The sequence below is a fragment of the Cyanistes caeruleus genome, chromosome 15 (assembly GCF_971803275.1).
Source record: "Cyanistes caeruleus chromosome 15, bCyaCae1.hap1.1, whole genome shotgun sequence".
In the NCBI taxonomy this organism is placed as follows: Eukaryota; Metazoa; Chordata; class Aves; order Passeriformes; family Paridae; genus Cyanistes; species Cyanistes caeruleus.
In genome coordinates this window covers 16,918,558-16,944,033 of record NC_141715.1, presented here as the reverse complement: position 1 = coordinate 16,944,033, position 25,476 = coordinate 16,918,558, and the positions used below count along the sequence as shown (strand labels likewise).

Sequence of the window (25,476 nt, the reverse complement as noted above, 5' to 3'; positions counted from 1 at the left end):
CCCATCTGCCACTGTCGAGTGTGGCACTGTGACATCACAGCTGGCAGAGTGATGCAGCTGGAATGTCCAGGACCTGGAAATGAGCACGGACAACACCTCAACAACGGTCAGTTGTCACTCCGTCTCCGCTCTCTGTGCCAGTGCTGAGCTGCTCCTGCTGCCTGGACTTCTCCTGCTTCCTGGACTTCTCCCACTGCCTGTCCTGAAGCACCAAGCCCAGCAGGATGTGCACTCCTGTCACGGGGAAGGTACGGGACCATTCCAGGCCGGGGGCACCCCAACTGCCCGGGCAGGCCGCGGCCTTGTGGGGTTGCTGTGGGACAAGGACCCCACTGAGAGGTTGTGCTTCCTCTCACAGGCAACCGGAGACACTGTAGAGGACATGGAAGTGGACATGGTGCTGGATATGGAAGAAATGATGGAGGTGGACGTGGAAGAGTGTGTTGAGGACATGGAGGTGGATGTGGAGGACAGCATCGAGGACATGGAGGTGGATGAGAAGGATGAAGAGGAGCCCATGATCCTTGGATGAAGATGGAGCCTCCACAGAAGAACAGGTCGATGCTCCCCATGTCCTCCCCAAGGCGGAGTGGATCCACCACCTGAACCACCCTGCTCTGCCTCTGCACCACGTCTGCCCCATCGCGGAGCCTGAAGCCTGGCTCCCAGCCCCAGCTGCGCTCAAGGCTAGCAGCAGAGTCCTGCCCTGCTGCTGCCTTTCTACCTGGATGACCATCCAGGACTCTCCTCCAGACACCATGGCCACGGATATGTCCCCTTTGTACATACGTTTTTTCATGTTAGTTATTTGCTGTAAATATGTTTTGAAGATCGTTAGTTTATAGGCCCCATGTAAATACGTTCTATAGATTGTTGTTGTTATAGGGTTTCTTATAATGAAAAGTGTTCTCTAAAGCCTAGGATCTGCTGATCTTAGGTAAATAAATGCTATTTATTTTTAAAAGCACACTTCTCTCTGCAATTCCTTTGGGCACAGGCAGCGTTTGCACAGTTGTGGTTTCCACTTGCTCTGGCTCCCCGGGCCTGGGGGGTCCCTGTGCGCGGGGACGTCCCACTGACCCAGCACTGGGCCCCGCTCGTGGTCCTGGGCTGGGCCAGGGCCGTGTCCCAAGAGCAAAGCTGTCACCAGCAGACAGGGGGCTCTGACAGGAGCAGCCCCTGCAGCGATGCCACCTAAGCAGGCAGGAAACCTTCTGCAGCCACGGGACTCCTGGCCATCAGGCCACAGGGAGGCCATGAGGCCCCGTTCATGCCCTGAAGGCCATGGCAGCCTCGGGAACTGTGGGATCTGCATCTGGGCTGCTGCAGGGGCTGCTGTTTCAGCCTTGGAGCCTCCAAAGGCTCCGGCCTCTGCTTCCTCCCCGCTTTGCATTGCCCCGTGCCCGCATTGTTCAAGAGACAAAAGCCAAGCGTGGGGATCCTCGCCCTGCCCGCCTTCCTGCTGCAGGCAGCGGCCACTGGCCCCTGTCCCCCCTTGGCTGACAGCTGCAGGGGCACTGGCTGGGGGATTTGGGCCCAACAGGGCCCCCAGCTCAGCCCCTGAAGCAAAAGCCCTGTGCTCCCCCAGTATCCCCATCAAGAGGCAGGAGGAAAGGGATGAAAAAACCCACTACGCTCCAGAAAAGATTGGTCTGAGTGCTGGATCCTGTCTGGGGTTCACACCTCACCCTGACAATCAGGGGCTCTGCAATCAGCCTGCTGACCCAAAATCTCAAGTCCTACCACAGTAGAACCAGCTGATTAATTGATACCTCAGGATTTCATCTTGCACACAAATGTCCCCTGCCACTAAATCATTCCTAAGGGCTTGCAAGCTTCAACCTGCCGATTTCAGCTTAGGACCATTGTACACAGAGCCAGGGCAAGGGCAAATCCACACAGAAATTACCCAGAAATTCCAGAAACCCCCCTTGTGTCCATCTTTATACCTTTCTGGTTGAATCAAGGAGTGTTTATCTGGGCCACAGTCACTCTTGCACGGAAAGAAAGGAAATGCAGCTGCTGAGTGGGAAGATGAAGAACATCTCCATGCCCGGAGCAGGAGCCATGGAGCAGCCTTTGGTGGCACTGCTGCAGGGGCCGCTCCCTGCTCCTCCTGTCAGAGCCCCCTCTCTGCTGGTGACACCTTTGCTCGTGGGGACACGGCCCTGCCTCGGCCCAGGATCATGAGCAGGGCTCTGAGCTGGGTCACTGGGACACCCCCGTGCACAGGGAGCCCCAGAAACACCAAGATCTGGCAGAAGTTTGCTCAGATGCTCTTTCCAGAAACTGCATCCCAGGAAAACTCTGCCTCTGCCAAAGTTCATTTTCTACACACTGGTGATCAGAAACCTTCTGCTGGACTTCCTCCACCAAAAACATCCCCACAGCCCTGGAAGAGATACCAGGGGCACCGTTAAAGCCTCCAAAACACTGCACAGGCACCCAGGATCACCAGCTCTCCATCTCTTTCCATCTCCTTCAGGCTCCCTGCTCTGCTCCTCTTCATTTTCTTCTCCTCTCTCTGTAACTTTGGCAAGCACAGAGCTCCCAGGCTCTGGCGATTCCCAAGGCCAGCGCCTTGCAGGGCTTGTGGGACACCCCAGGCCTGATGTCCCCCGTTGTTCCCAGAGAAGCTGCTGAGTGCCAGAGGAAGCCACAAAGTTGCTGAGGGCACTCAAGCACCTTCCCTGTGGGGAAAGGCTGAGAAAGTTGGGGCTGCTGAGGCTGGAGAGGAGAAGCTTGACTGGAGACCTCAGAGCACCTTTCCACTGAGGGAAGGGCCCACAGGGAAGCGGGAGGGCCACTCTTCCTCAGACACTGCAGAGACAGCACAACGGGAAAGGGGACCGAACGGAAAGACAGCTGGAATAGATTTGATGATGGGAAGAAGTTTACTGTGAGGGTGTTTATCCCTGAGAAAGGCACCTGGGCAGAGGGGCTGTGGATGCCCCATCCCCAGCAACATCCAAGGCCAGGCTGGACATGGCCTGGAGCAACCTGGTGTGCTGGGAGGCTGCTCAGCTTGGAACCAGGTGATCTTTAGGGCCCCTTCCAAGCCAAACCATTCAAGGATTTGATCATTCCACCATCCCCATCTGCCACTGTCGAGTGTGGCACTGTGACATCACAGCTGGCAGAGTGATGCAGCTGGAATGTCCAGGACCTGGAAATGAGCACGGACAACACCTCAACAACGGTCAGTTGTCACTCCGTCTCCGCTCTCTGTGCCAGTGCTGAGCTGCTCCTGCTGCCTGGACTTCTCCTGCTTCCTGGACTTCTCCCACTGCCTGTCCTGAAGCACCAAGCCCAGCAGGATGTGCACTCCTGTCGCGGGGCAGGTACGGGACCATTCCAGGCCGGGGGCACCCCAACTGCCCGGGCAGGCCGTGGCCTTGTGGGGTTGCTGTGGGACAAGGACCCCACTGAGAGGTTGTGCTTCCTCTCACAGGCAACCGGAGACACTGTAGAGGACATGGAAGTGGACATGGTGCTGGATATGGAAGAAATGATGGAGGTGGACGTGGAAGAGTGTGTTGAGGACATGGAGGTGGATGTGGAGGACAGCATCGAGGACATGGAGGTGGATGAGAAGGATGAAGAGGAGCCCATGATCCTTGGATGAAGATGGAGCCTCCACAGAAGAACAGGTCGATGCTCCCCATGTCCTCCCCAAGGCGGAGTGGATCCACCACCTGAACCACCCTGCTCTGCCTCTGCACCACGTCTGCCCCATCACGGCGCCTGGAGCCTGGCTCCCAGCCCCAGCTGCGCTCAAGGCTAGCAGCAGAGTCCTGCCCTGCTGCTGCCTTTCTACCTGGATGACCATCCAGGACTCTCCTCCAGACACCATGGCCACGGATATGTCCCCTTTGTACATACGTTTTTTCATGTTAGTTATTTGCTGTAAATATGTTTTGAAGATCGTTAGTTTATAGGCCCCATGTAAATACGTTCTATAGATTGTTGTTGTTATAGGGTTTCTTATAATGAAAAGTGTTCTCTAAAGCCTAGGATCTGCTGATCTTAGGTAAATAAATGCTATTTATTTTTAAAAGCACACTTCTCTCTGCAATTCCTTTGGGCACAGGCAGCGTTTGCACAGTTGTGGTTTCCACTTGCTCTGGCTCCCCGGGCCTGGGGGGTCCCTGTGCGCGGGGACGTCCCACTGACCCAGCACTGGGCCCCGCTCGTGGTCCTGGGCTGGGCCAGGGCCGTGTCCCAAGAGCAAAGCTGTCACCAGCAGACAGGGGGTTCTGACAGGAGCAGCCCCTGCAGCGATGCCACCTAAGCAGGCAGGAAACCTTCTGCAGCCACGGGACTCCTGGCCATCAGGCCACAGGGAGGCCATGAGGCCCCGTTCATGCCCTGAAGGCCATGGCAGCCTCGGGAACTGTGGGATCTGCATCTGGGCTGCTGCAGGGGCTGCTGTTTCAGCCTTGGAGCCTCCAAAGGCTCCGGCCTCTGCTTCCTCCCCGCTTTGCATTGCCCCGTGCCCGCATTGTTCAAGAGACAAAAGCCAAGCGTGGGGATCCTAGCCCTGCCCGCCTTCCTGCTGCAGGCAGCGGCCACTGGCCCCTGTCCCCCCTTGGCTGACAGCTGCAGGGGCACTGGCTGGGGGATTTGGGCCCAACAGGGCCCCCAGCTCAGCCCCTGACCCAAAAGCCTCGTGCTCCCCCAGCATCCTCATCGCAGAGGTCCTGCAATAGCAGACGCGCTCCAGGAGAGTATTTCCCCTCGTAACTAAACCAGTCTTTTCTCAGAGGGTTACAAGCAGAAAGTCAGCAGCAGCCGCAGTTTTAAGGACATTTAAAAAGGTGGTTGCAGGGAAGGTGTTATCTCCAGGGAGCCTGGTAGTGCCTGGTGTGAAGGTGAGGCTGTGGGCTGATCCCAGCTGGGACACAGTAGCTGGCTGAGTCCCTCACAGCTGATCCCAGGGCTCAGAAAGCTGTTTCAGAGCACCTGCTGCAGATACTTCAAAGAGCTAAATCTCATTCAAAGAAGACACATTGTCAATTTAGTTTCGGTGTCATGGCATGAGAAACCATGAAGGTGCCTCTGAATGTGCTTTCAGGGCACTTCCACCACCATCCCAAAGGGATCACAAAGGACAGGGCTCTGCTTCCAGCACTGCTGAGCTCCTAACCCAGCAATTAAGTCTCAGGAAGAGGCAGTAATTGAGCACACCTGGGAGCCTGGCCTCTAATAAAAGGCATGAATCCCACAGCCCACCCCTGCACAGCCTTGCATGTATGTACCTTTTCCTTCTTCTCTCTTCTTTTGTTCCACTTTCCCCATTTTCTCTGTCTGGGAGCTTGGCTTCTCTCTCTCCCGTCTCCAGGTTCAGCCGCACGTGTGATCCTGCCGGAACAGCCTGACCTACAAACAAAGGTCACGTTATTTCATGGCCCGTGCACTGCTCCCAGCTTTGGGAGGAACTGGGAGCTGAGGGCACATTCTCCTCCCTGGGAGAAGGGGAGAAAAGCTTCATCCCACATGCTGAGGAGTGGTATATCCACCACTGCCCCTGCTCCCATCCAGTAGCCCCCCTAAAGGGCTGTTTTTCCCTCCCAGAAATGCCACCCCGAGCCACCAAAGGTGTCCCTGTGCTGCCAGGCTGGCTCTGAGCCACAGTGGAGGTAGAACCCTGAACCCAGAAAACCCCAGTTCCTTTGTCCCTTCCAGCCCAGCTCCTAGGAGAGCACCAAAACTCCACACCAGAAGTAGATTTGGAGGCTACATGGAGAAAGGGGAATTGCTGCTGATTGGGGCAGACAGAATAAAATGCATCTACCAAAGGGAAATCAAAGCATCCTGCAGAGTACAGCCAGGTACGCTGCACATCAAGGCTGTGCTGGTGTGCAAATGCTGTATTAAAGGGAATTTATGATCACTACTATCTGCCAACAAAAATACACAGAATACATTAAACTTTGGTTTTAAATACAGAAATAGGAAAAAATATTTTTTTTATAAAACAGGAAATTTTAAATGCAGAAAAAATAGGAAATTCAGAATGTTTTTCAGCAGTTCACCACAAACATATCTCAACGGCCAGCCCAGCACTGCGGTGAAGAGGAGGCAATATTTGGTTGCTATTTCTTGATGGCATTTCTTCTTCTCTTAATGCAGGAATTCTGCCTGCCCAGGACAGCAACGCTGCAGCTGAACAGCCACTGAGCTGCTCACAGGTGGACAGACAGACCACAGCTTCCTCCCTCCTGAGGAGGATTCCCTATTCAGCTTTTCCTTTCTGTCTTACTTTTACCTAAAAAGATACCTGGGATAGAGTAACAGCTTGCAGGAGACAGGGAGCATCTCCTACCAAAGGGAAGTGAAGACAAGGGTAATTATTTTGTACCATAAATGTACTCACAGACAAAAAGCTCTGGTCTCAGGAACAACTGGATTGATCCCTCCCTGTTCAAGCCCAAAGAGACATTTCGCTGATCAAAGGACCTGGTGCTTCCTACATGAGACTGGGATGTTTGTCACAATTCAGACAGAAATATTTCAAAGCCTGTAGTCATCCAGTTGGTATAAATGCATTTAGAAAAAACCAGGAAAATCCAACTTGGAGGATTTCCTATTAAAACAAGGTTTGCATTTCTGGTAGACCCTCTTTCTCTCCATCAGTCCTGTCCACTGGAGCTTGCATTGGTTGGATATGTGAGAGGACATGTGATTATCTCCCCATCTTAAACTATGGGAGGACAGGCTTGGAATGCTTCCCATGGACAGATCCCAACCTCCTCCCACTCCTCAAGCTTGTGATATGCAGGACCTTTAATCTTTGTCTGTCTATGGGAGCATCCTCCCACGCTGAGAGTTGGGCTCTGCAGGAATTTGCTGTGGCCCTCGCTGGTGGTGGAGCTGGAAGGAGGAGTCAGAAAGGACTTTGTAGGATCTCCATGAAAAGGGCAACTCCACATCTCCTGTCTCTGGCTCACCGAGACAGGGCTCCGCCAGCAAGAAAAACACAGCAAAGGACCACCTGCTCTAGTGGGACACGTCCGTGCCCACGGCAGGGAGGTGGAACGAGATGCGCTCTAAGGTCCCTGCCAGCCCAGGCTGTTCCAGAACAAAATGCCATGGCGTGCTGAGCAGAGGGCGCAGGAGGACAATCCTGTCCTCTGCAGCCACCGATGCACTCGGGAGGCAAAGCGAGGGGCGAGCCGGGTGCCTCCCCCCGCAGCCAGCGTCCTTCCCTTCCCTGGCCATGTCACCAGCACTGGGCCAGCCAGGGCACAGCCCCAGCAGCAGCTCTGAGCTGTCACCAGCCAGGAACAGCCCTGCCAGGGCAGCTCTGGCTGCATCCAGCCACATCAGCCTGCCTGGGCAGAGGAGGAAGGTAGGTGGGCTTTGCTTGAGAGAATCATCCTAAGGCAAAGCACAGGAGCAGGCCCAAGAGGAGCCTAGCCTCCCGTTTCTATTCTCAGCCAGCAGGAAATAAAACCCAACCCAGACCTGGTGCTGACGAGCTGCACACCCAGCACAGCCAAATTACAGAGGCTGCATCAGCCAGGACACAAACTCTTCCTGCTCCTGCTTTGCACACTAAATGAGATTTAACCAAGAGCATCCCAACCCCAGAGCAAAACTCTGATGTGTTTAAGCAGCTCTTGGCGCTCCAGGGATTTCTCCTTGCCACTCTGCACGGTAGCCCAGGTTCATGGCACAGCAGGACAAATGCGCTGCTTTAATAAATAAACCATGAAAAACATCTCTGCTTTCAACAAAAAGATTGACATTGCCATTTAAAAATGTTACAGCTGTTCAAGGAAGGTCTTCTGTCTTATTTAGTTTGGGGTATTTTGAAGTCAAAAGTGTGTTTGAGGGTGGGTTGACTTGAATAATGTGATTAAAATTGCTGATTTAGACGAATAAGCTGGAAATCCTGAATTTTAATCATGTTTCAGTATGTAGCTTCTAGACATTTCCCTTAAAAATAGTTGATTCTCTTTGATTCCTATAATTTGATAGTATTCAACAACTGGGAGCACACACTAGAGCAATACATATGTAAGCAATTATACAGCTTCACATGCTGCTAAAACAGAATCATTCTGTTAATAGCTTTTTCCCAAGAGAAATTAATTTTTTACTTATTGTTTGCATTAAGTTGCATTTGGGAAATGAAACTCAATTAAAAAAATATCAAAACACATCTATATTTAAGCCATTTTGTAGCATTTTTTCCTCCTTGACACCTCAGACAAAAAAAAGATGTGTATCCACAGGTAGGCATTGCCTAGATGTCTTGCTGAATGGTCCCTCTTCCCTGAGAGCTGCAAATCCTACAGCTGCCAGACCACATCCCTTGCTCCTCATAAAGGGAAAGAAGAGTTTCCATTCTAATTAATTTCCCAGCTCTAAATCAACTACCCAGTGAGTAGAAATAGCTGTGAAATCCCCTCCACGAACCTGCCAGAAGGGCTACAGCTGTGGAGGGGGAAGCAGCAAACTCCCGCCCCCACAACTGGTTTGTACTCCTTAGCACTTAAAAAATATCCCACGCTTGGGATTTTTTTAGCCAGAGCTAAAATAAATTAAAATAAATTAAAAATAAAGTCACAGAATCATAGAATCACAGAATGGTTTGGGTGGAAAGGAATCTTGAAGCTCATCCAGTGCCACCCCTGCCACAGCAGGGACACCTCCCGCTGTCCCAGGCTGCTCCAAGCCCTGTCCAGCCTGGCCTTGGGCACTGCCAGGGATCCAGGGGCAGCCTCAGCTGCTCTGGGCACCCTGTGCCAGGGCCTGCCCACCCTACCAGGGAACAATTCCTGCCCAATATCCAGTCTGAACCTGCTCTCTGTTTGAATAGGTGTTACTGCATTGCCTTGGGGCGATGGATCGAGAGAAAGCCGCAGGGTCTGAGCAGAGCTCCAGCCTCTGCTGCCCCTCAATCACTCACTGCCTCACGCCAAAAAGACAGTGCCCAACAGGTGAAGCACTCCCAGAGGATAAAACCCTTGTCACTGCACAAACGACAAGGTCTTTATTGGGAATAAATGTCAGAGCAGAGCGACAGCGTTTATTTTCCAAACAGGAGACGCTGATCCTGTGGCGACACTGCAGGGATGGTGTTATTCCTGTTCCTGATTTAATCCCTTTATCAGCTGCAGAAGCACCAGGACAGGCTTTGGTCTCCCATGCCAGCTCTGACTGACACTGCTGTCCCCACAAGCCGTCCCCACCCCGGGGACTCTGCAGCCCAAACCACCCCTCCGAGCATTAGCACTCGTTTATTTGGACGCGCTCTGTCCATAAAGTTGCTTAAAGAGACGCCAAGGAAGACTTTAATTTATAGCCCCATTCTTTTAATCTTGGTCAGGCAGATTTTTTCAGACATCTGTTTATATCTCCTTTTAATATATTGGATGGAGCAGCAGCACCAGGCAGCAGCTCACTCGCAGGGGCTCTGCTGACATTTATAAACCGAAGCGATTTCTCCTGTGTGCTTTATGTTATCAGCTAAACCTGTCCACTTAAATTATTGCCTTGTAACCAAATCACAACTATCTGTTACTTTGCTCTGTGCACACTTCCCAGGCTCTATACCAATATCAAGCTTTGCAGAGGCTGAAAACAAGATGATAAATAAATAAACGAATGGAAAACAGGACATGCTTCCACCAGGCTCACAACGGAGGGAGGATCAGGCACGTTGTATACCACATTACTAAAAGCAGAGGGCTGCTGTGTGGAATATGCAGTGATATCCAAAGAACCCCATCTCTCTTCCTCTAGACCAACCAAATGACCAGCTGGGTTTCCTCACTCAAAGAGAAAGGTCTCATCCTGCCCGTCTCTTTCTCAGCACATCATTCCACACACTGCTGGCCACAAGTGGGTTTGTGTTCCATCATGGGGACAGGGCTGAGCCCCAACCCACTGCTCAGCCATGGGCAGGGGCAGGGTACGTCCTACACTGACTTGCAAACCAAGGCTGTGCAATGACTCACTCACTCCTGGCAGTGGCTCCCCATCCCATCATCCCATCCCATCCCATCCCATCCTATCCCATCCCATCCCATCCCATCCCATCTCCCATCCCGTCTCCCATCCCATCCCCAGCCCTTGGACAAAGCTGCCAGCCACTGACTGCCAGCAAGAGGAGCCCAAGAGGGACACAGCAGCACCTGCTGTCCCCATGGCAAAAAGATCACAAAGATGATCCAGCTCGCCAAGGCAGAGCCCCAGCTTGTCCCCAGGTGAGCATCCTTATTTGCCATTGTAAGAGAATTCAAAAATCTATCAAGGGTTTGAAAACAAGCCCCAGTTATGAGTCAGCAAGAGGCTCTGCAGCTCTCAAAAATTACCTCAGTATGTGAGCAAGCCTCAGATAACATCTACCTTCCTTTACTCTTTGTTTCTCTCCACGAAAAGAGTGAGGGAAAAGGGACTTTCTTTCTAGTACAGGCAACAAAGGAATCTGGAATCAATATGTGAATGTTCCAGCAAAATACACCAACAGTGCTGCAGTATTGAAATAATCCCACTGACAGCATCCACAATAAGTTATCTGATGGCACCTTCTCCGTTAATAAAATAATGATTAAAAACGAGAGGAGACAAATCCCAGGAAGCAGCAGAGCTCCTCACAGCTGCATCCCCAGCTCCAGGAGCCACCAGGGCTGGGGAACTGGCCAAGGCCAGGGCATCATGTGCTGCTGGCACACAAGGGACACTGTGCCTGCCTCCAGTTGTGCCTGGGTGGATAGGATTGTCCCATGCCACACAGGAAAACAGAGCAGCCAGGCCCAGTCTGGTGGGCTCAGCTCACACCCTGACCTGGACACAGCTGCTGAGCAAGGAAGCAGCAAAGCCTGCTTCCAGTTTTTTCCTTTCTTTCCTACAAAGGCAAGTCCTACTGCTCTCCAGATTGCTTGTTACTTCAGAACATTTTTACACACAAAAGGAAGATATGTAGCAGGCACAGGTAAGTAAGAGATGGATTACTGATGGGAAGAAGTCCATAGCCTGAATCTCATTTTGTTTCTTTCTGTCCCTTTTTCAGTCAGCTACAGCCTTTTGCATTAATTCACTGTCTGGCACTCACTGCTCCTCCCAATTAAGTGTCATTGGAAAATGTCATTAATGCTCTGTGTCACCTGTTCCTGGTATCTGGTGAAGTTTCATAGCACCAGGCCTGGGGGCTCCCCCAACACCCCCAGCATTCCCCACCTCGGGCAGGGAGGGAGCTCAGACACCTGTGTCCGTTCCAAGTACAAATTCCCGTGATGCTGGAAGAAATGCTGTACAAATCCACTCCCTGTGCAGCTCTCACTCCCACTGCACTGCTGGGAAGCCCCAGCCGCCTGCTGAGCACAGCATCTCCCCAGAGAAGCACCAGCCAGCTCACTGCCTCTTGATTTCTCAGGTAACCAGTGACAGCAGGGGCTTTGTCTCCTACCAAAATTGATTCTAGAGAAAACTCTTTTATAAAATCACTGCACGCTGTCCATGTTCATAAAGTGTCCCTTCAGCCTGGACTCTGCAGGGGATGGGCTGCAGGATGAAGCCCTGTGTTGCAGTCCACAACCTCAGGATCTCGTCCAGGAAGCCGCAGGGTTCTGGGGACCAGCATGGAACACCCACAAGATGGGCTCCCGGTTCATGAAACCATTTATTCAGCACAGGAGCAAACTCAGATCCAGAACAGAGAGGCCCGAACAGAGGCACAGCAGGGGTTTTTGAGGGACAGAACTCCCGAGGGTCTCCACCCTTGAGGGTGGAGTTCAGGGTCAGGGACCAGTAGAAGCACGCCAAGGGAGAACCCCCAGGGACTCAAACCCAATCAGAACCCCTGGGCCGTCCTTCACAAGGGGTTTGGGGTGGGACAATGGAACTCTTTGCCTCCCCCGAGGCAGGTCGCCACAGCCCTGGGGTGATGCAGCATGCCCAGTGCCATGGTGCCAGCTCTCCCAGCGCTGCCCAGCTCTGCCCAAAGGAGCTGTGGCTGCCTCTGCCTGCGAGGGACCAGTCCTGCTGGTGCCAGCCTGGATCCATCGCTGCTGCTATCTAATGTCAGGGCTGACAAGGACAGAGATGTCCTCTTCTCCCTGGGATTGCAGAGGAAACCCTAAGAGAGGAGTTTTGTCCTTACAGCATGAGCCAACAAGTCACACTGCTGCTTCCCTCTGCCTCCCAGGGCACCCAGACACTCAGGGCAGGGCCTGATCCCCAAGCCACAGATTGCACAGAGGGTCTCCCAGAAAGCCCCAGTTCTTCCCTGAATGGGATGAAGTGTTAAGAGACAGAATGAAGAGTTAAAAGCACCTCAACAAAACCAAGGAAGTCTCATGTAAGACACTTCAGTTGGATAGTTTATCTGACAAACCTTTCTGTGACATTCCAAGCTATGTTAATAAATATCCTGGAAATCAACCTGTCACAATGGTGATGTCAAAGTACAACATCTCCTCCAACACTGACTGTGTCCAGCTCTGCAGTGGAGCAGGAACAGAAGCCATCTGAAATACTTTCAACTTGCCAAGGGTGAATCTGTCCCCTGTTCAACACCCAGCACTGCAAAGCCATTCCTGGGAAAGCCCCAAAGCCCCCCTGCTCTGACACATCCCAACACCAAGTGTGCTCCTGCCCAGGCTCCTCACAGGTCTCAAAGCAGCAGCACTGCTTTCTGCTGGACTTGAACTCCACTTGAACAGGGAGCAGGGAAAGAATTACGGAATTGGGCTGGAAGGGATCTTAAAGATCACCAGCCAGCAAAGAACAAAGCCTCACAGGGAAGGGGCTCTCCAATAAGTAACCCTTGATCAGAGGTGTGAAAGCACCATTCCATTTGGTCATTGAGCTGGACAGTGCTCACAGCTGCCCTTTTTCTCTGACCCAGGGCTCTCCTGTAGCCCTGGGATTTCTGCTCTCCCAGCTGGCAGCTGGTGCTGAGCGCCCTGAGCGCTGCTGGGAGAGCAGAGGCAGCTCGTGAGGGCTGGGCTCCCTCCTCACACGCCTGCCAAATCCACTCGGCTTCTCCTCCAGCTCCTGCTGCAAGAGGGAGGGAGCGGCAGGCGGGCCCCTGGGCACAGGCAGGGCCAGAGCAGGTCCCTGTGACTGCCACCCACCCTCACTGGCAAGGAGGGTGGAGGAGGAGGATGATGATGATGATGATGATGATGATGATGATGATGGCATGTGTGGCCCAGCCTGGTGCCCAGAGCTGAGCCAGCTGGCTGCTGGACACACAGCAAACCTCGTCCCTCTCGTGGGCAGAGGAGCCACGAGCACAGGAGGGGTGGCACACACAGGGCACAGCATGGAGTGCCTGGGCCCTCTGGGAAGTCTCAAAGTGATGGAAGAGAAGGGGGAGGAGGAATCTCAGGGAAGGAAGGGGTGACAGGAAGGCTGGAGAGGGAAATACAGGGTCTCTGATGGATGCAGCTGCTGCTGCTGCAAGAGGGAAATGCCTCCTGTGGCAAAGAGCTCCCGCAACAAGTGCCCTGCCACCTCCCTCCTGGGAGGGCTGCTCTGTCTCGCAGTGCAACAGCAGCAAACACACCAGGAAAAAATTAATAAGCACAGGGAAGGAAGAAAGAAGGGTTTTCCTTTTGTAGAGTGGGCATGGCATTGCATTTTCTCAGCAAACCCTTCTCCCTGCTTTAAGACAGGCATGCAGTGAGTTACCACAGCATGCAGCAGGAGCCACGTGCTCAGGATTCAATAGGAGGCACTTGATTTGTTTTTTTCTTCTGATTTCAGGCTTGAAGTCTGTGAACTGTAGCAGTTTAGAGAGTTTAATCCCACAAAGGTCCAAGCAGAAGAAACAGAGGTATCCAGCCACATTGATATTTCATCTCTCTAACACACCAGGCTGCAGAGACACTGCAGCAACCTCTGTCTCACCATGTCCCCAAGTCAGCATCCATGAGAGGCTTATTTACAAAAGCCAGTTTTAATCCCTCTCCAACTCACTACATTATTTATCTCCAAGCCAATGCTACAATCCATTCAATAATTGTCATCCCTCAGGTCTATTTGTTACTTCAGAGAGCCCATCTGGGATGCTGAAGGCTTTGATGCATTCAGGGAAGATCAATGCAAGATGTAGGCAGAGAAGGACAAGGCAGCTGACCAGGAGAATTGAGAACCTGACAAAAGGAACTGAGGCTGATATTAATTTTGTGGAATTTTAGTCATTTAATGCCATTTGAGAAAGGCACCACTGGCTTCTTTTACTATGAGGGAGATTAGCACCTCCAGAACATCATCAACTATCGTGTCTCCCACATCTGTCACCCTCAGAGAGCCTCTCCTCTCTCAGGGACTCATGAGATGGCCACCAAAGAAGCTACCAATGTGGAGGCACAGGAAGGACACAATAATCCATCAGGACTAACACCAGTGTGAGAATCAGGAGGTTTAAAATGGCCATGGTTAATCTGTGGTTGGAAATGAGGAGTCGAAAGCTGAAAGTGCACAACTTGAGAGTAAAGGGGCAAAAAAGGAAACTGTTTTCCAAGGGAAGGCTGGGAAGCTCAAGTAGGGCCGTTCACGACCAGACCTCAGCATTCTCTGTTCCTGTCCTCAGTCTCTGAGTCTGTAACTCAGCGCTGAAATCGCAAAGACACAACACGTATGACACAAACTCCCTTCTCCCAGCTCCAGCTCCCAGAGGGAGCATTTCAGGACACGCTGTGCTGCTGGCAGGGTGTGCAGCTGATTGCCTCAGATCCCATCTCTGCTCCGTGTGTGTCTGCCGGCTCCTCTCACCCCCAGCCCGGCACCGGCGGCTCCCCAAGCCCGGAGCGTCCCGCAGAGCCAAGGGCTCCGCACGCGTTGGGCCAACGCTGGCCAGCTCAGCGCTGGAAGGTGCCTGATCCGACCCACCCGACTGCGAGACGAGCAGGATGGATGGGAAAGAACCACCTGCCAAGGCAGAGTGAGAACAAATTTGGATAATAAAAGCTGGAATAAGAAGATGCCTTGGAGAGCGCGTTGGGATAGTGCTTTGCGAAGCTTCAATTTAAAGCCTTGTTTCTACAGCTAACGCAGTCGTAAGGGACATTAGCCTAATTTCTGTCAAGAGAACTTGTCAACACTGCAGTATTTAAGATAGACACTAAAGACGTGTTTTATCTCACAGATAGATCACTGGGAAAGGAAGGAGCTGTGCCACACTTGGTTCACAGGAAAATAAATTGATGTTCTCCCTGGGCCTAATTGGTGGATGCTGTTTTATAGCACCACATGCATGAGCAGCCTCACATTTTATCAGTGTGCAGCTGAGATTGGTGCCAGATCCACAGTGGGGTTAGATACAGGGGCCCACAGGGACTTCAGATGGGCACCCAAGGACACAGAGCTGGGCATTTTCCACCACAGAGTAGCTGAAACATCTGGCCATGTCCTGAAGGGTCAGGTCCTTCTACTGACGGGGCTCACCAGCTGAGCCACAACTGGTGGGGTGTGACTTCAGGGCCAAGGGGAGAAAACTGGTGGTAGAAGAAGAGAATTGGCTTTACTTCCTCAGGACCACCAGCATGAACTTGCCTGGCCTGGTTTTTAGAGATGCTCCAAGGTGAGTCAATAGAAAGCAAGGAAAAGAGAGGCCATACCCTGCAGCTTTAGGAAAGAAGTGTTAGCATGATCCTGCTGCCGTCATACCCCACTTTGAGGAAGTAAAACATTCCAGGAGTGTCCTAATGCCAGCATGGCTCCACACACCCCACATGCCAGCCTTGGAGCTGAGCTTGAGACGTGCCCAAGATAATGCTGGTGCCATGGCACAAAGGCTTGTCCTGTGGGGAAAAGTTGAAAATGCCCTTTAATTGTGGTTGTTACAGGGAAATAACAACCATGTAACCTTGTCCCAGCCTTGGAACAGAGCTCAGCTTGCAGAGGAAGCCTGAGGGAGCGCGACCCTGAGCTGCAGACTCGAGGGCAGGAGGGTGGCTCTGCTCTGCTACAGATTCTGCATTTGCACAAGAACTAAATCACTACAACAGCCAGAAATGTCCCTCGGGAAGGAAATCCTCTCAAAGATAAATCAATAACTCAGTGTAATTTTAGCATGCAGCCAGGAGAATTTACATTGCCAGGAAGGCTGAGAGCTCTGCCACAGAGCCACAGCATCATCAAACAGCCCTGCAGCAGACCCTGCGCAAGAGCTCAGGCTCTGGGTGTTCACAGCAAAGCCACGAGTCTGGGCTCTGCATTTTGGGACTCCACAGATCCAAATCAGAGTGGCACCAGCAGGGATGTGGTCCAGCCAAATTCCCTTGGGACAAACCCACCTTTCCCTTTCCTCCTCTGCAGCAGCAAGGCTGCTCCCTGCAATCACGGCAGGGCTGGCAAAGGCTCCAGATCCCTGCAGGATCTGAGGTGAGGCACACACAAAGCACAGCTGAACCAGGAGCAGAGGGGAAATGCTCCAGCCACAGCCTCTGCCCTGGCCAGGGGTTCCCACCAGCCAGGCCACCCACAAAACAGCACCGCAGGGATGTGCCATGGCCCCCGGTGATTAATGAGACTGCAATTTACGTAATTATATTAATGCTAAGTACACTTGGACCAATAAGTTCAAGGGAACTAATGACACTTCAGAGCACAGTTCAACACTGAGCAGTAACTCCAGCAAAAAAAGGAAAAAAGAAAAAAAAAAGGAAAGGCCCCTAATTATTCAGTAGCTCTTCTCCCAGATTCTCAGGGTCAGCTTGGAGGAGAAGGTGGCCTGAATTATATTTTCGTTTCCAGAACATCAACAGAATTGCTAAGTGAGTTCCAGCAGCAAGGTCAGAGCCTGCCCATGGTTATGCATGCCAGCCCTGTCCCTTCCCCAGCTCAGCAAACAGGCCTGGGCTGCCGTGTCCCCTGCCACTGCTGCCACCGCCGCGCCCTGCTGCTCCCGGGGACCAGCTCCTGTGCCAGTGCTTGTCCTGGTCCCCAGCATGGACAGACAAACTGAGCCCTGCTGTTCCCAGGGACCAGCTCCTGTGCCAGTGTTTGTCCTGGTCCCCAGCATGGACAGACAAAGTGCAGCAACCAATTCCTCAGAAGCCAAGTGTAGCCTCCATGTCTGGGAGCCTGTTCAGGATAAGCCCGAGGAGCAGACAGCCCAAAGCAGCCAGCAGAGGTTTGTGCCACACTGCCCACCCCAGATGGCCTGTTGGTACAGCCACAGCCTCTGCCAGACGTGGAGCCCGTGCCAGGGCATGGAGGGCTGGGAAAGGCTGTGCCCACACACACACAGCTCTTCCCCTGGTACAGCCCACCTGGAGCCATGGAAGCGTTTTGGAGCGTCTGTGCTGGCCACCGTTGTGTCACTCCTCATAGGCTCCTCTGGTGCCAACAAGCTCTCACAGATTGTGCCATCAGTGCTGATGTGCTCCAAGAGCCTCTGTCTGTGAATCCAACTTTACACAGTTACAAATGCAGCCTGTGCTTCTGTATTACTTCATTGAGACTTGGACTTTTACAAGGGATGGAGGCACAGGACACAGGGAATGGCTTCCACTGCCAGAGGGCAGGGCTGGATGGGATATTGGGCAGGAATTGTTCTCAGGGAGGGTGGGCAGGCCCTGGTACAGGGTTCCCAGAGCAGCTGGGGCTGCCCCTGGATCCCTGGCAGTGCCCAAGGCCAGGCTGGGGCCTGGAGCAGGCTGGGACAGTGGGAAGTGTCCCTGCCATGGGAGGGGGTTGGAATTGGATGAGCTTTAAGGTCCCTTCCAACACAAACCATGCTGGGATCCAATAACTCTGCACCTCTGACATGCTGAGATCTGCCAGCAGAGCTGCCCCAAGGGACAAGGTCAGTGCTTGAAGCTGAAGGTGCATTATGACCAGCCCACACAAAGCCAGGACAATGACTTGTTACACTCCTTCAACGCAGAACACGAACCTGTCTGAGGAGCCAGGGCAGAAATCTGCAAAGACAACACAAAAGAGGAGACCCCACAAGCCTCTCATGACCCCTGTGCCTGACTGAAAGCCAAACCCAAATTAAATGAACCAAAACACGTTTGGTGTCTCAGGATTGCACTCAGAGCTCTCCTGGTGCCTTCGAGGCTCAGCAACACCCAGTACAGAGAACATGCAGCAGGCAACTGAGTGATGATTAGGAAGACACATATGAAGTTATCCATCACAGAGCAACCTGTGTGCACCTAAATGTCCTGCAGTACAATCAGAAATCAATAGCAAGACGCAGAAACCCTCAACCACCCAGTAAAATAGAAAGAACACTTGTAATATTGATTTTGAAAGCACCTTGGTGAAGACTGTTGAGAAGAAACCTGAGAAAGCAAAGCAAAATGCCTGAATTGAAACCTTTCTCTTTTTTCTCCCTCAAAAAGACATTAATAATGGATTTTCAATGCAAGAAGAAAAACTGAAACCCACACCAGATTCTCCGGGTAATAACAGCTTTCTGCAAAGCCCAGCTATTAATGTAACAGGGACGTCCATCAATCAAGCACACAGAAAGTACTTTGAGAGCTAAAAAAAGAGCATGCAAACATCTGCTTTTGGCAACTTAAATTTTGCCCTTAAGCACAAGGAACATAATAAATTATCAGGAGGTTGGGCTTGAACTTGTTTTCCTCCATCCTGGACCTAAATGCTGAGGATAAAGGATGAAGGTACACAAACATGCTGCTGCTGGGATTTCTCCTGACAAAAAATGGGAGAAAGGAGCACAGTTTTATTTGTGTTTTCATTTGAAAACACTGGTGCAAGGGGTCACCAAACAGGGTGTAGCATCTCCCTGTCTGCAGTTCAGGGAGCTCCTGTGAACCTTTTCCACCTCCAGCATCCTCGGCACATCCAAGACTGCTGGAGCTGTCCCACAGCAGAGCGACACGTGTGCCAGTGTGCTCCAAGGTGCCCATGGCATCCCTCCTCACCCAGCTCCTTCCCTGCTCCCTGTGGAGCTGTGGGGATTTTGGCAGGTCCTCAGTGCCCTCATCAACCACCACGTCACACTTGGGGTCCAGCTACGCAGCCAAGCACTGCCTGGGGTGTCCCAGCAAACCCCAGAAAAGCCGGGTTTGCACCAAGGAAACATCTGCAGAAAGCAGCTGGGGTGTCCCCACGCCTCCAGCAGCTCCTCCCCTGTAAAACACAGCAGGTCAGAGCAAGTGCTGGAAATAATGAACACAATTTACTGATTCCAGCACAGGAGGCTGCAGGCATGGCTGCAACTAAGTCTTAATAAATTCCGAAGAGTGACACCATAAAATGGCATTATGGAAGGCTGTATTTACTGTCTCCCCATGTTTCTCTCTCCAAGGTGCCACGTTACACTTAATAACAGTTTTCTCCCCAGCTGCCAGTGCTGCAAACCCTGACAAGCTAATGGTCAGGCCAGCCCTCCCCCAGCCACACACATCTCCACCCAGCACACAGCCCCGGTGGCAGGAGCAGGCAGAAATGAGGAAACCAGCGCTGCCCAGCCCATCCCCTCCATGCTGGCTCTGCAGGGCCCCTGCCGTGCAGCAGGACAGGAGTTTTGTCCCTGTGAGTGATGCAGAGGAGCAGCAGCTGCTGCAGGATGGTACCTGCATGCCCAGGGACCTGCTGGGACCGGAGCAGCTCTGTCCTGCCCTCCTGGGAACAGCACAGCCCTGCCAGCAGAGCAGAAACTACTGCCTGCTGTCACAGCAAGCTCTGGGCAAGGCATCGGCACATGCTTGTGGAGAATCATGGAGAACCAGAGGTCCTCATGGAGGACCATGGGGAACCAAAGGTCTTCAGGGAGAACCCTGGGGAACCAGAAGTTCTCAAGGAGAACCAGAGGTCCTTATGGAGGACCATGGAGAACCAAAAGTCCTCACGGAGAACCAGAGGACCCCTGGGTCTTTGTGCCAGAACTGCAGGAAACCTCCCCATTCAGCATTCCCAGCTCGGCTACCACTGCAGTGTGGTTCCATGGTTCCAGATTTAGCTTTTGAACCGTGGATAGTTTTTCAGGAGCATGGTCTCCACTGAGCTTCTTGTTCTAAGCCTGCAAGAAAATCACCTTTGAGCTTCAGGCAGCGCCTTGGGGGCGGACGGAGACTTGACAAGTACAAAGGTGCTGTTGTTCCATCCCTGCCTGCCTCACCTGCACTGCAGAAGGCACAAAAAAAATCGTGTGAACCATCTTTAGTCCTCCTCAGAATAAAAAAGGGCAACAAAAAAACCCAAACTCACGTCTATCAGTTTATCAAGTGCTGCAGACAGTACAAACAGGGAGTGCAGGTGTGTTCAGCCTGAGAACATCGCAGTGGATGGACAAGAGTGTAAATATCTGCTCATCTCCTTCACACCTCTGACCACAGCCTGGGCTGGAGGAGTCTCCATCTCCCTTCTCTCGTGCCAGCTGACAGCTACAAGCTCTCCTCAGCAGCCTCGCTCTGCTCCTCGTCCAGGACGAGTCCTTTCCCCGTCAGAAAGCAATCCAAAGGCTTAAAGAGCATCTGAAGAGATCAGTGTGTGGAAGGATGATGAAACAGGAGTCAAGTGAAAAGCCTCTTGACTTCTCTTCCAGCAAAGGCTCTGCCCTCATGGGGCGCCTTCCCTGCAGCCTCTGGCTCCTGGCTCCAGCCCTCTGAGCCCACAGCTCCCCAGAAGCTCAGACGTTTTCTGCTGCCTCTTTTCAAAGAAGACCTTAGTGTGCTTGCCCCACCCCGACTGCAGCTGATATTAGTGGGGGAGCAGTCAGCTCCCCCAGGGCTTGCAGCTCTCTGTGAAGCCACCTGGAGATATTTTGTCTCAAAAATGCCACTGCCACACAGTCCCTGACAGCTGAGGCTGGAAACACCGCTGGGATCAACCCCTGCTCAGGCAGGGTCACCTCCAGCCCTAGGCCCGTGCTCAGGAGGGTCTGGGATGTCCCAGGACTCCACCACCTCTCCTGTGGAGCTGGCCTGCTCCAGTCACCCTGCAGTAACCAGACTGTTCCATGTTTAAGCAGTGTTCTCAGTATGTTTTGCCGTGGAGGTGTCTTGAAATGGCAGCACAGCCAACAGGACAGCAGCCACTCCTCCAGCTTTCCCTCAGACAGTCTATAAATACCTTCACTCCACCTGTAAAACCATCCCAAGTGCCACCTCCTTACAGCTCCAGCTAATCCAGATACAGCCAGGGATAACAAGTTTTTGTGTATTATCCGGTGAAGAACAGGGAGATAACTGTAATTAGCAGCACCCTGGTTAGCAGGTGGAATGATAGTGTAATTAATGAAGATCAGGTGGGCTTTGTGTCAGATAAGAAAAGCAGCAGATTCTATCAAAATGTAAATGCAGCTTAAAATCCAGCCTCGGTGATCACTTAGAGATGTTTTTAGAAACACCACCAGCCCGAGATGCAGAGGTTTCTCTTGGGCTGAATGACTCATCCTAAAAATAAAACCTGGTCTGGGGCTAACATGTAAATTGTTGATTAGATCTATTTATTCACACCCTGCAGTGATGGGAGAGACTTGCAGCTCCATGTTCCTCCTCTGGCTTTGCAGGATCACAGGCACATTCCTGTTATTGCTGCTTTAAAGGACTCTGCAACCCTGGGAGCTCTCCAGCAGCAGAATAGCAGCAATTCCAAGTGACAGCCTGCATACATTAATTCTGTATTCAGATAACATCCTGTTGCAAGTGAATGACCCAAGCAAAACTTCCTGCAGTCTTAAGGAGCAGGCAGAAAAATCAGGAGAGAGGAAAAGGAATCTCTGGACTGAAGAAAGATCTTTTGAATCAGAAATGTTGTCCCTCATTAGAATTTCCAACACCACCACCCTTACTCCTTCCAAAATGTAAACACTTAATAAAAAATTAAATGTGAATCTAGCGTGGAAGAGTTCTTCCAATAAATGTGAATTAGTTCTACAAAACATCAGGACAAACCCAAGGACATTACATTTCTTTCCCCAGCTTTTGCTGGAAAAACAGAACCATATTTATTTTTTACCTCGGAAGCTTCCTCAGGATGTTAAAGGAAGCAGCTTCAGTAAAGCAGAGCCATTTGTCTCAGTGTGCCTTCAAGTAAGAACAAATGCAAAACCAGCTTAAGGAGCATCAAATAGCTTTTTAATTTATGTCCCAAATTCCCTGCAGATTCTGAAATGAACAGAGGGCAGGGTTCAGGGAAAATGTCTCTCTCAGTCAGGACAGCTGGATGGATATTCTGAGTTTTCCTCAGAGGAGAAAGGTGCTTTTACACCAGAATGGAGCAGGCCCAGCACATGGCTCTGGGAGGATCTGTGGTTTAAAAAGCAGACTTGTTGTGTGGCCCTATAAATAAATGTATGGAAAACTGAATAACTTAGGAAAGAAAAAGGGAAAGAGACAAAAGAAAAAAAGAAAAAGCTGGAGCACTGTCTGAGCAAGAGCATGATTTGCAGGCAAGAAATGTGATGGGGCAAGTGACATTTTTCTCACAGGAGCCGTCTGACTGTGCTGACCACCTGAAAACCCTCTGAGCTTGTCCTTGCCCACCCAGAATCAGTTCTGTGGAAGTTTCACTAAGTCAGGCTTCAGCCCATGGAGGAAACTGCAGGGAGGAAGGGCCTGAGCAAGACCATGGAAAATACTCCCTAGTTATGGAAAAAGACACTGCTGCACAACTGTGGTTCAGGGATGTGCATGATCCAGACTGAACAGCAAGGAAAAGCCAGGGATTAGCCCTAGAGACAAGTTTTTTGTAACAGCTGCCACACACATCCCAGGGCCCAAACCCAGCAGCTCCTGGAGCACATGGCCACATGTATCCCAGGAAGAGGGCTCAGGAATGGTCATCCTGGCCACAGGCTCAGGCACTTCTGCTCCAGGGCAGGGTCTGAACACGGAGCCGGCAGTGCCAGAGGGAGGGATGGGGAAGGAGCTGGGAAAAGCTCCCCTCAGGGCTGGGACTGCCTCCATCACCACCTGCAAACGACAAATACAATGGGCTGAAAACACAACGTCTGCAAGGTTTCTATAGGTCAGGTTTTAATTTGTGATATTACAGGATAAAGCTGAAAAATTTAGGGAGGAGGTGGGGAGGAAACTAAAATAATAAAGTCTGCAGGAATGCCCGACCCCCAGAGCTGGCAGCCTCTCCCAGAGCGTGTGGTCAATCCCATCCTGCAGCAAACACTGCAATGCCTGCAGGGCTTGTCCCACACAAGATCACACATTTGAAGCCTGAGGGAGTTGCTGTGATTATGTTTGATCAAACCCTCAGAACTGTTTCAGTGACCCTGGGACCCAAGTCCCACGTTTTGAAACCACATTCCCATAATACCCAAGGAAAATGTTGGAGGCGTGGGCCTGGTGTGGCTTGCTGGCTTTGGGAGGAGGAGGGATGATAGCCAAACTGGAAATTCAAGACAACCGAGGCTGGAGGCACTGCCAAAACATTTTAGAGGAGGGAAAACATTTTTCTTCCAAAGCACCGTTACAAGCTTGAAATAAATGTGCAGACTGTTAGATAAAGACAGAGATAAAAATAGGCCTGTTATTAAATACCTCTTCTTTAATGAGGTTCATCCTTCTAAACAGCCACACGAAGGTTATTAGAGTTATTGCAGAAAATACAGCCTGCTTGCACATAAAAACCAGAGCAAGATATTCCTCATCACCCAGCACACATTTAAGCACCTCTCAGCAGCTCACACGCTCACAGCATCCTCGGCTTGGCAGGGAGGAGATAAAAGAAAGCAATGAGAGATGTCTTCTCTGGGAAACAGTCTCTCTTCTTTCAAAGCACTTTTCTCCCACCAAACAATGTAAATTTAACCACGGGAATGATTCCCACTGCTGATGTCTACTGCTATTACACCACCAGCACCCTGAGCGTCATTAAAGCAAAGTTTGAAATTATTCTGAAAGCTGCAGCTTAACCTCCTCCTGTTGCACTGAAACCACTGCTTGACTCTCAGCACCTCATCCCCTGGTTTATGATCAGTCCAGATCACCTGGAATATCCTGCAGAGCTCAGAATTCCACAAACCACTACCAGGAGTCACGGCTTGGCACATGACAACACAGCACTGCACCCTTGTTTTGGCAGTGCCCCACAGCCTAGCCCATGGATCCATTAGAGAAGCTGCAGACTTTTATTCTGGCTGCTCAGAAGCACAGTTGGTTTTTGGCAGGAGGAACATCACTGCAAAAGATTTTTATAACCAATTTGTTTAATGAAACCAGTGAGGGACAGGACTGACCTGACACCAAAAACCCACCCCAAGCCCACTTTGCTCCTCAACCTGAGCAATCCAACAGCACATGTAGGGCTTTTTCTCACCACACCAGCGCTGCCAGGACACTGTCACCTCTGGAAATGACAGAAGTTTTAGCTGAATTTGGAGGACAAAAACTGGCTCCCAATTGATTACAGAAATGCTGAAATAAGCCATGGGGAGGGAAGCTCGTGCCGTGTCTCCTGTCCAGAGCTGGCATCCTCCAAACACTCCCTGCTGGAGCAGAGGGCTGGGAACCTCCTGTCTGCTCCCTGTCCCAGCATCTCCTGAGCCCCAGTCCTGTCCTTCCACCAACAGCAGCCAGGGGAACACCACTATCCCTCTCGGCCAGCCCAGGAGGGGCATGCAGGACATGCCTGCTGTGCCACATCTGCCGGCCACTGCCCCACACCCACGGCAGGAGCAGCACCCAGAGCTTCAGCCCCAGCACTTCTGCCAAGGACTTGAAATGAGGCACAAGCCAGTGTTAGGGACACTGTGCACGCTGTGATGTGAAGGTGAGAGGCAAAGGAAAGCCCACGAGGGAAGGAAGCTGAGAGAGGAGCCTGTGAAAGCAGCTGGCAATGAAAAGGACAGGAACAAGATACATTTAGGAGATGAAAAGCCTCCTGTGCAAGAGGTCAGATTGAAAACAAGCAGAGGGAGAGCTACCAGGGACCATAACTCAGCTTCCAAGCACTGATCATTTGCTTTCATGTCAGCCTGGCCTTTCCTACCTGCTGGAATCATCCTCCAGCTCTCCCATCGCTGGCCAGACAAGATTATAACAACTCCAGAGTCGAGATTTCTCCCCTCTGCACATCACTAACAAGTCATTTTATAAAGAAATCCAGAGAAGAAACATATCATCTAGTATAGATGAGGTTTTTAAAATTCCATTTGCCTTCTGTATGCAAATCTTTGCTGATCTGATGAGGCTCCTATTTCCTGGATTAGACACGTCAAACTTTGCAAAAACGAGCGTACCCTGGTGGTTTCACTCCGTGTTTCACAGCCCTCTCTTGACCGTGCTGCCATAAATATTTCAGAGACCTGCCCACCGCTGTCTGAGTTAGGTCCAGGTCAGCAAGAAGCCAATGGTTTGGACAGTGATTAATTCAGCAAAGCAATTAGCAAGAGCTGCTGCAGCTCAGGAGATCCCAGTGAGCGGCGGGAGCACAGCACCCACAGACAAGGGGCAAGGGGACCCCAGCAGGCACCACGTCACCACCATGGGCCATGGCACAGCACTCCTGAGCCAAAGGCATCCCTCCTGCCTCCTTCCTCCTCCAGCTTTAGGAATTTCTTCTCAGCTTAATGCA

The 25,476-nt window shown here is 51.6% G+C and overlaps 1 protein-coding gene and 2 long non-coding RNA genes across 5 annotated transcripts in view; 1 reads left to right on the top strand and 2 right to left on the bottom strand.

The window, feature by feature from the left end:
• SIL1 (SIL1 nucleotide exchange factor) overlaps positions 1-25,476 on the bottom strand; it is a 104,869-nt gene that overhangs the window by 51,498 nt on the left and 27,895 nt on the right. For all 3 annotated transcript variants that reach the window (XM_086851756.1, XM_086851758.1, XM_086851759.1), the window contains one exon: positions 5,259-5,379. In XM_086851756.1, the coding sequence (XP_086707882.1) occupies positions 5,259-5,379 (121 nt within the window). The remainder of the gene's footprint in view (positions 1-5,258; positions 5,380-25,476) is intronic.
• On the top strand, positions 5,342-8,334 carry LOC147650445 (uncharacterized). Its single transcript, XR_015276714.1, has 2 exons — positions 5,342-5,831; positions 6,133-8,334. It is a non-coding gene; the product is annotated as an uncharacterized LOC147650445 (long non-coding RNA).
• LOC147650444 (uncharacterized) lies at positions 13,699-20,984 on the bottom strand. The gene is made up of 2 exons (XR_015276717.1): positions 20,152-20,984; positions 13,699-20,067 (listed from the first exon to the last, which is right to left on the bottom strand). It is a non-coding gene; the product is annotated as an uncharacterized LOC147650444 (long non-coding RNA).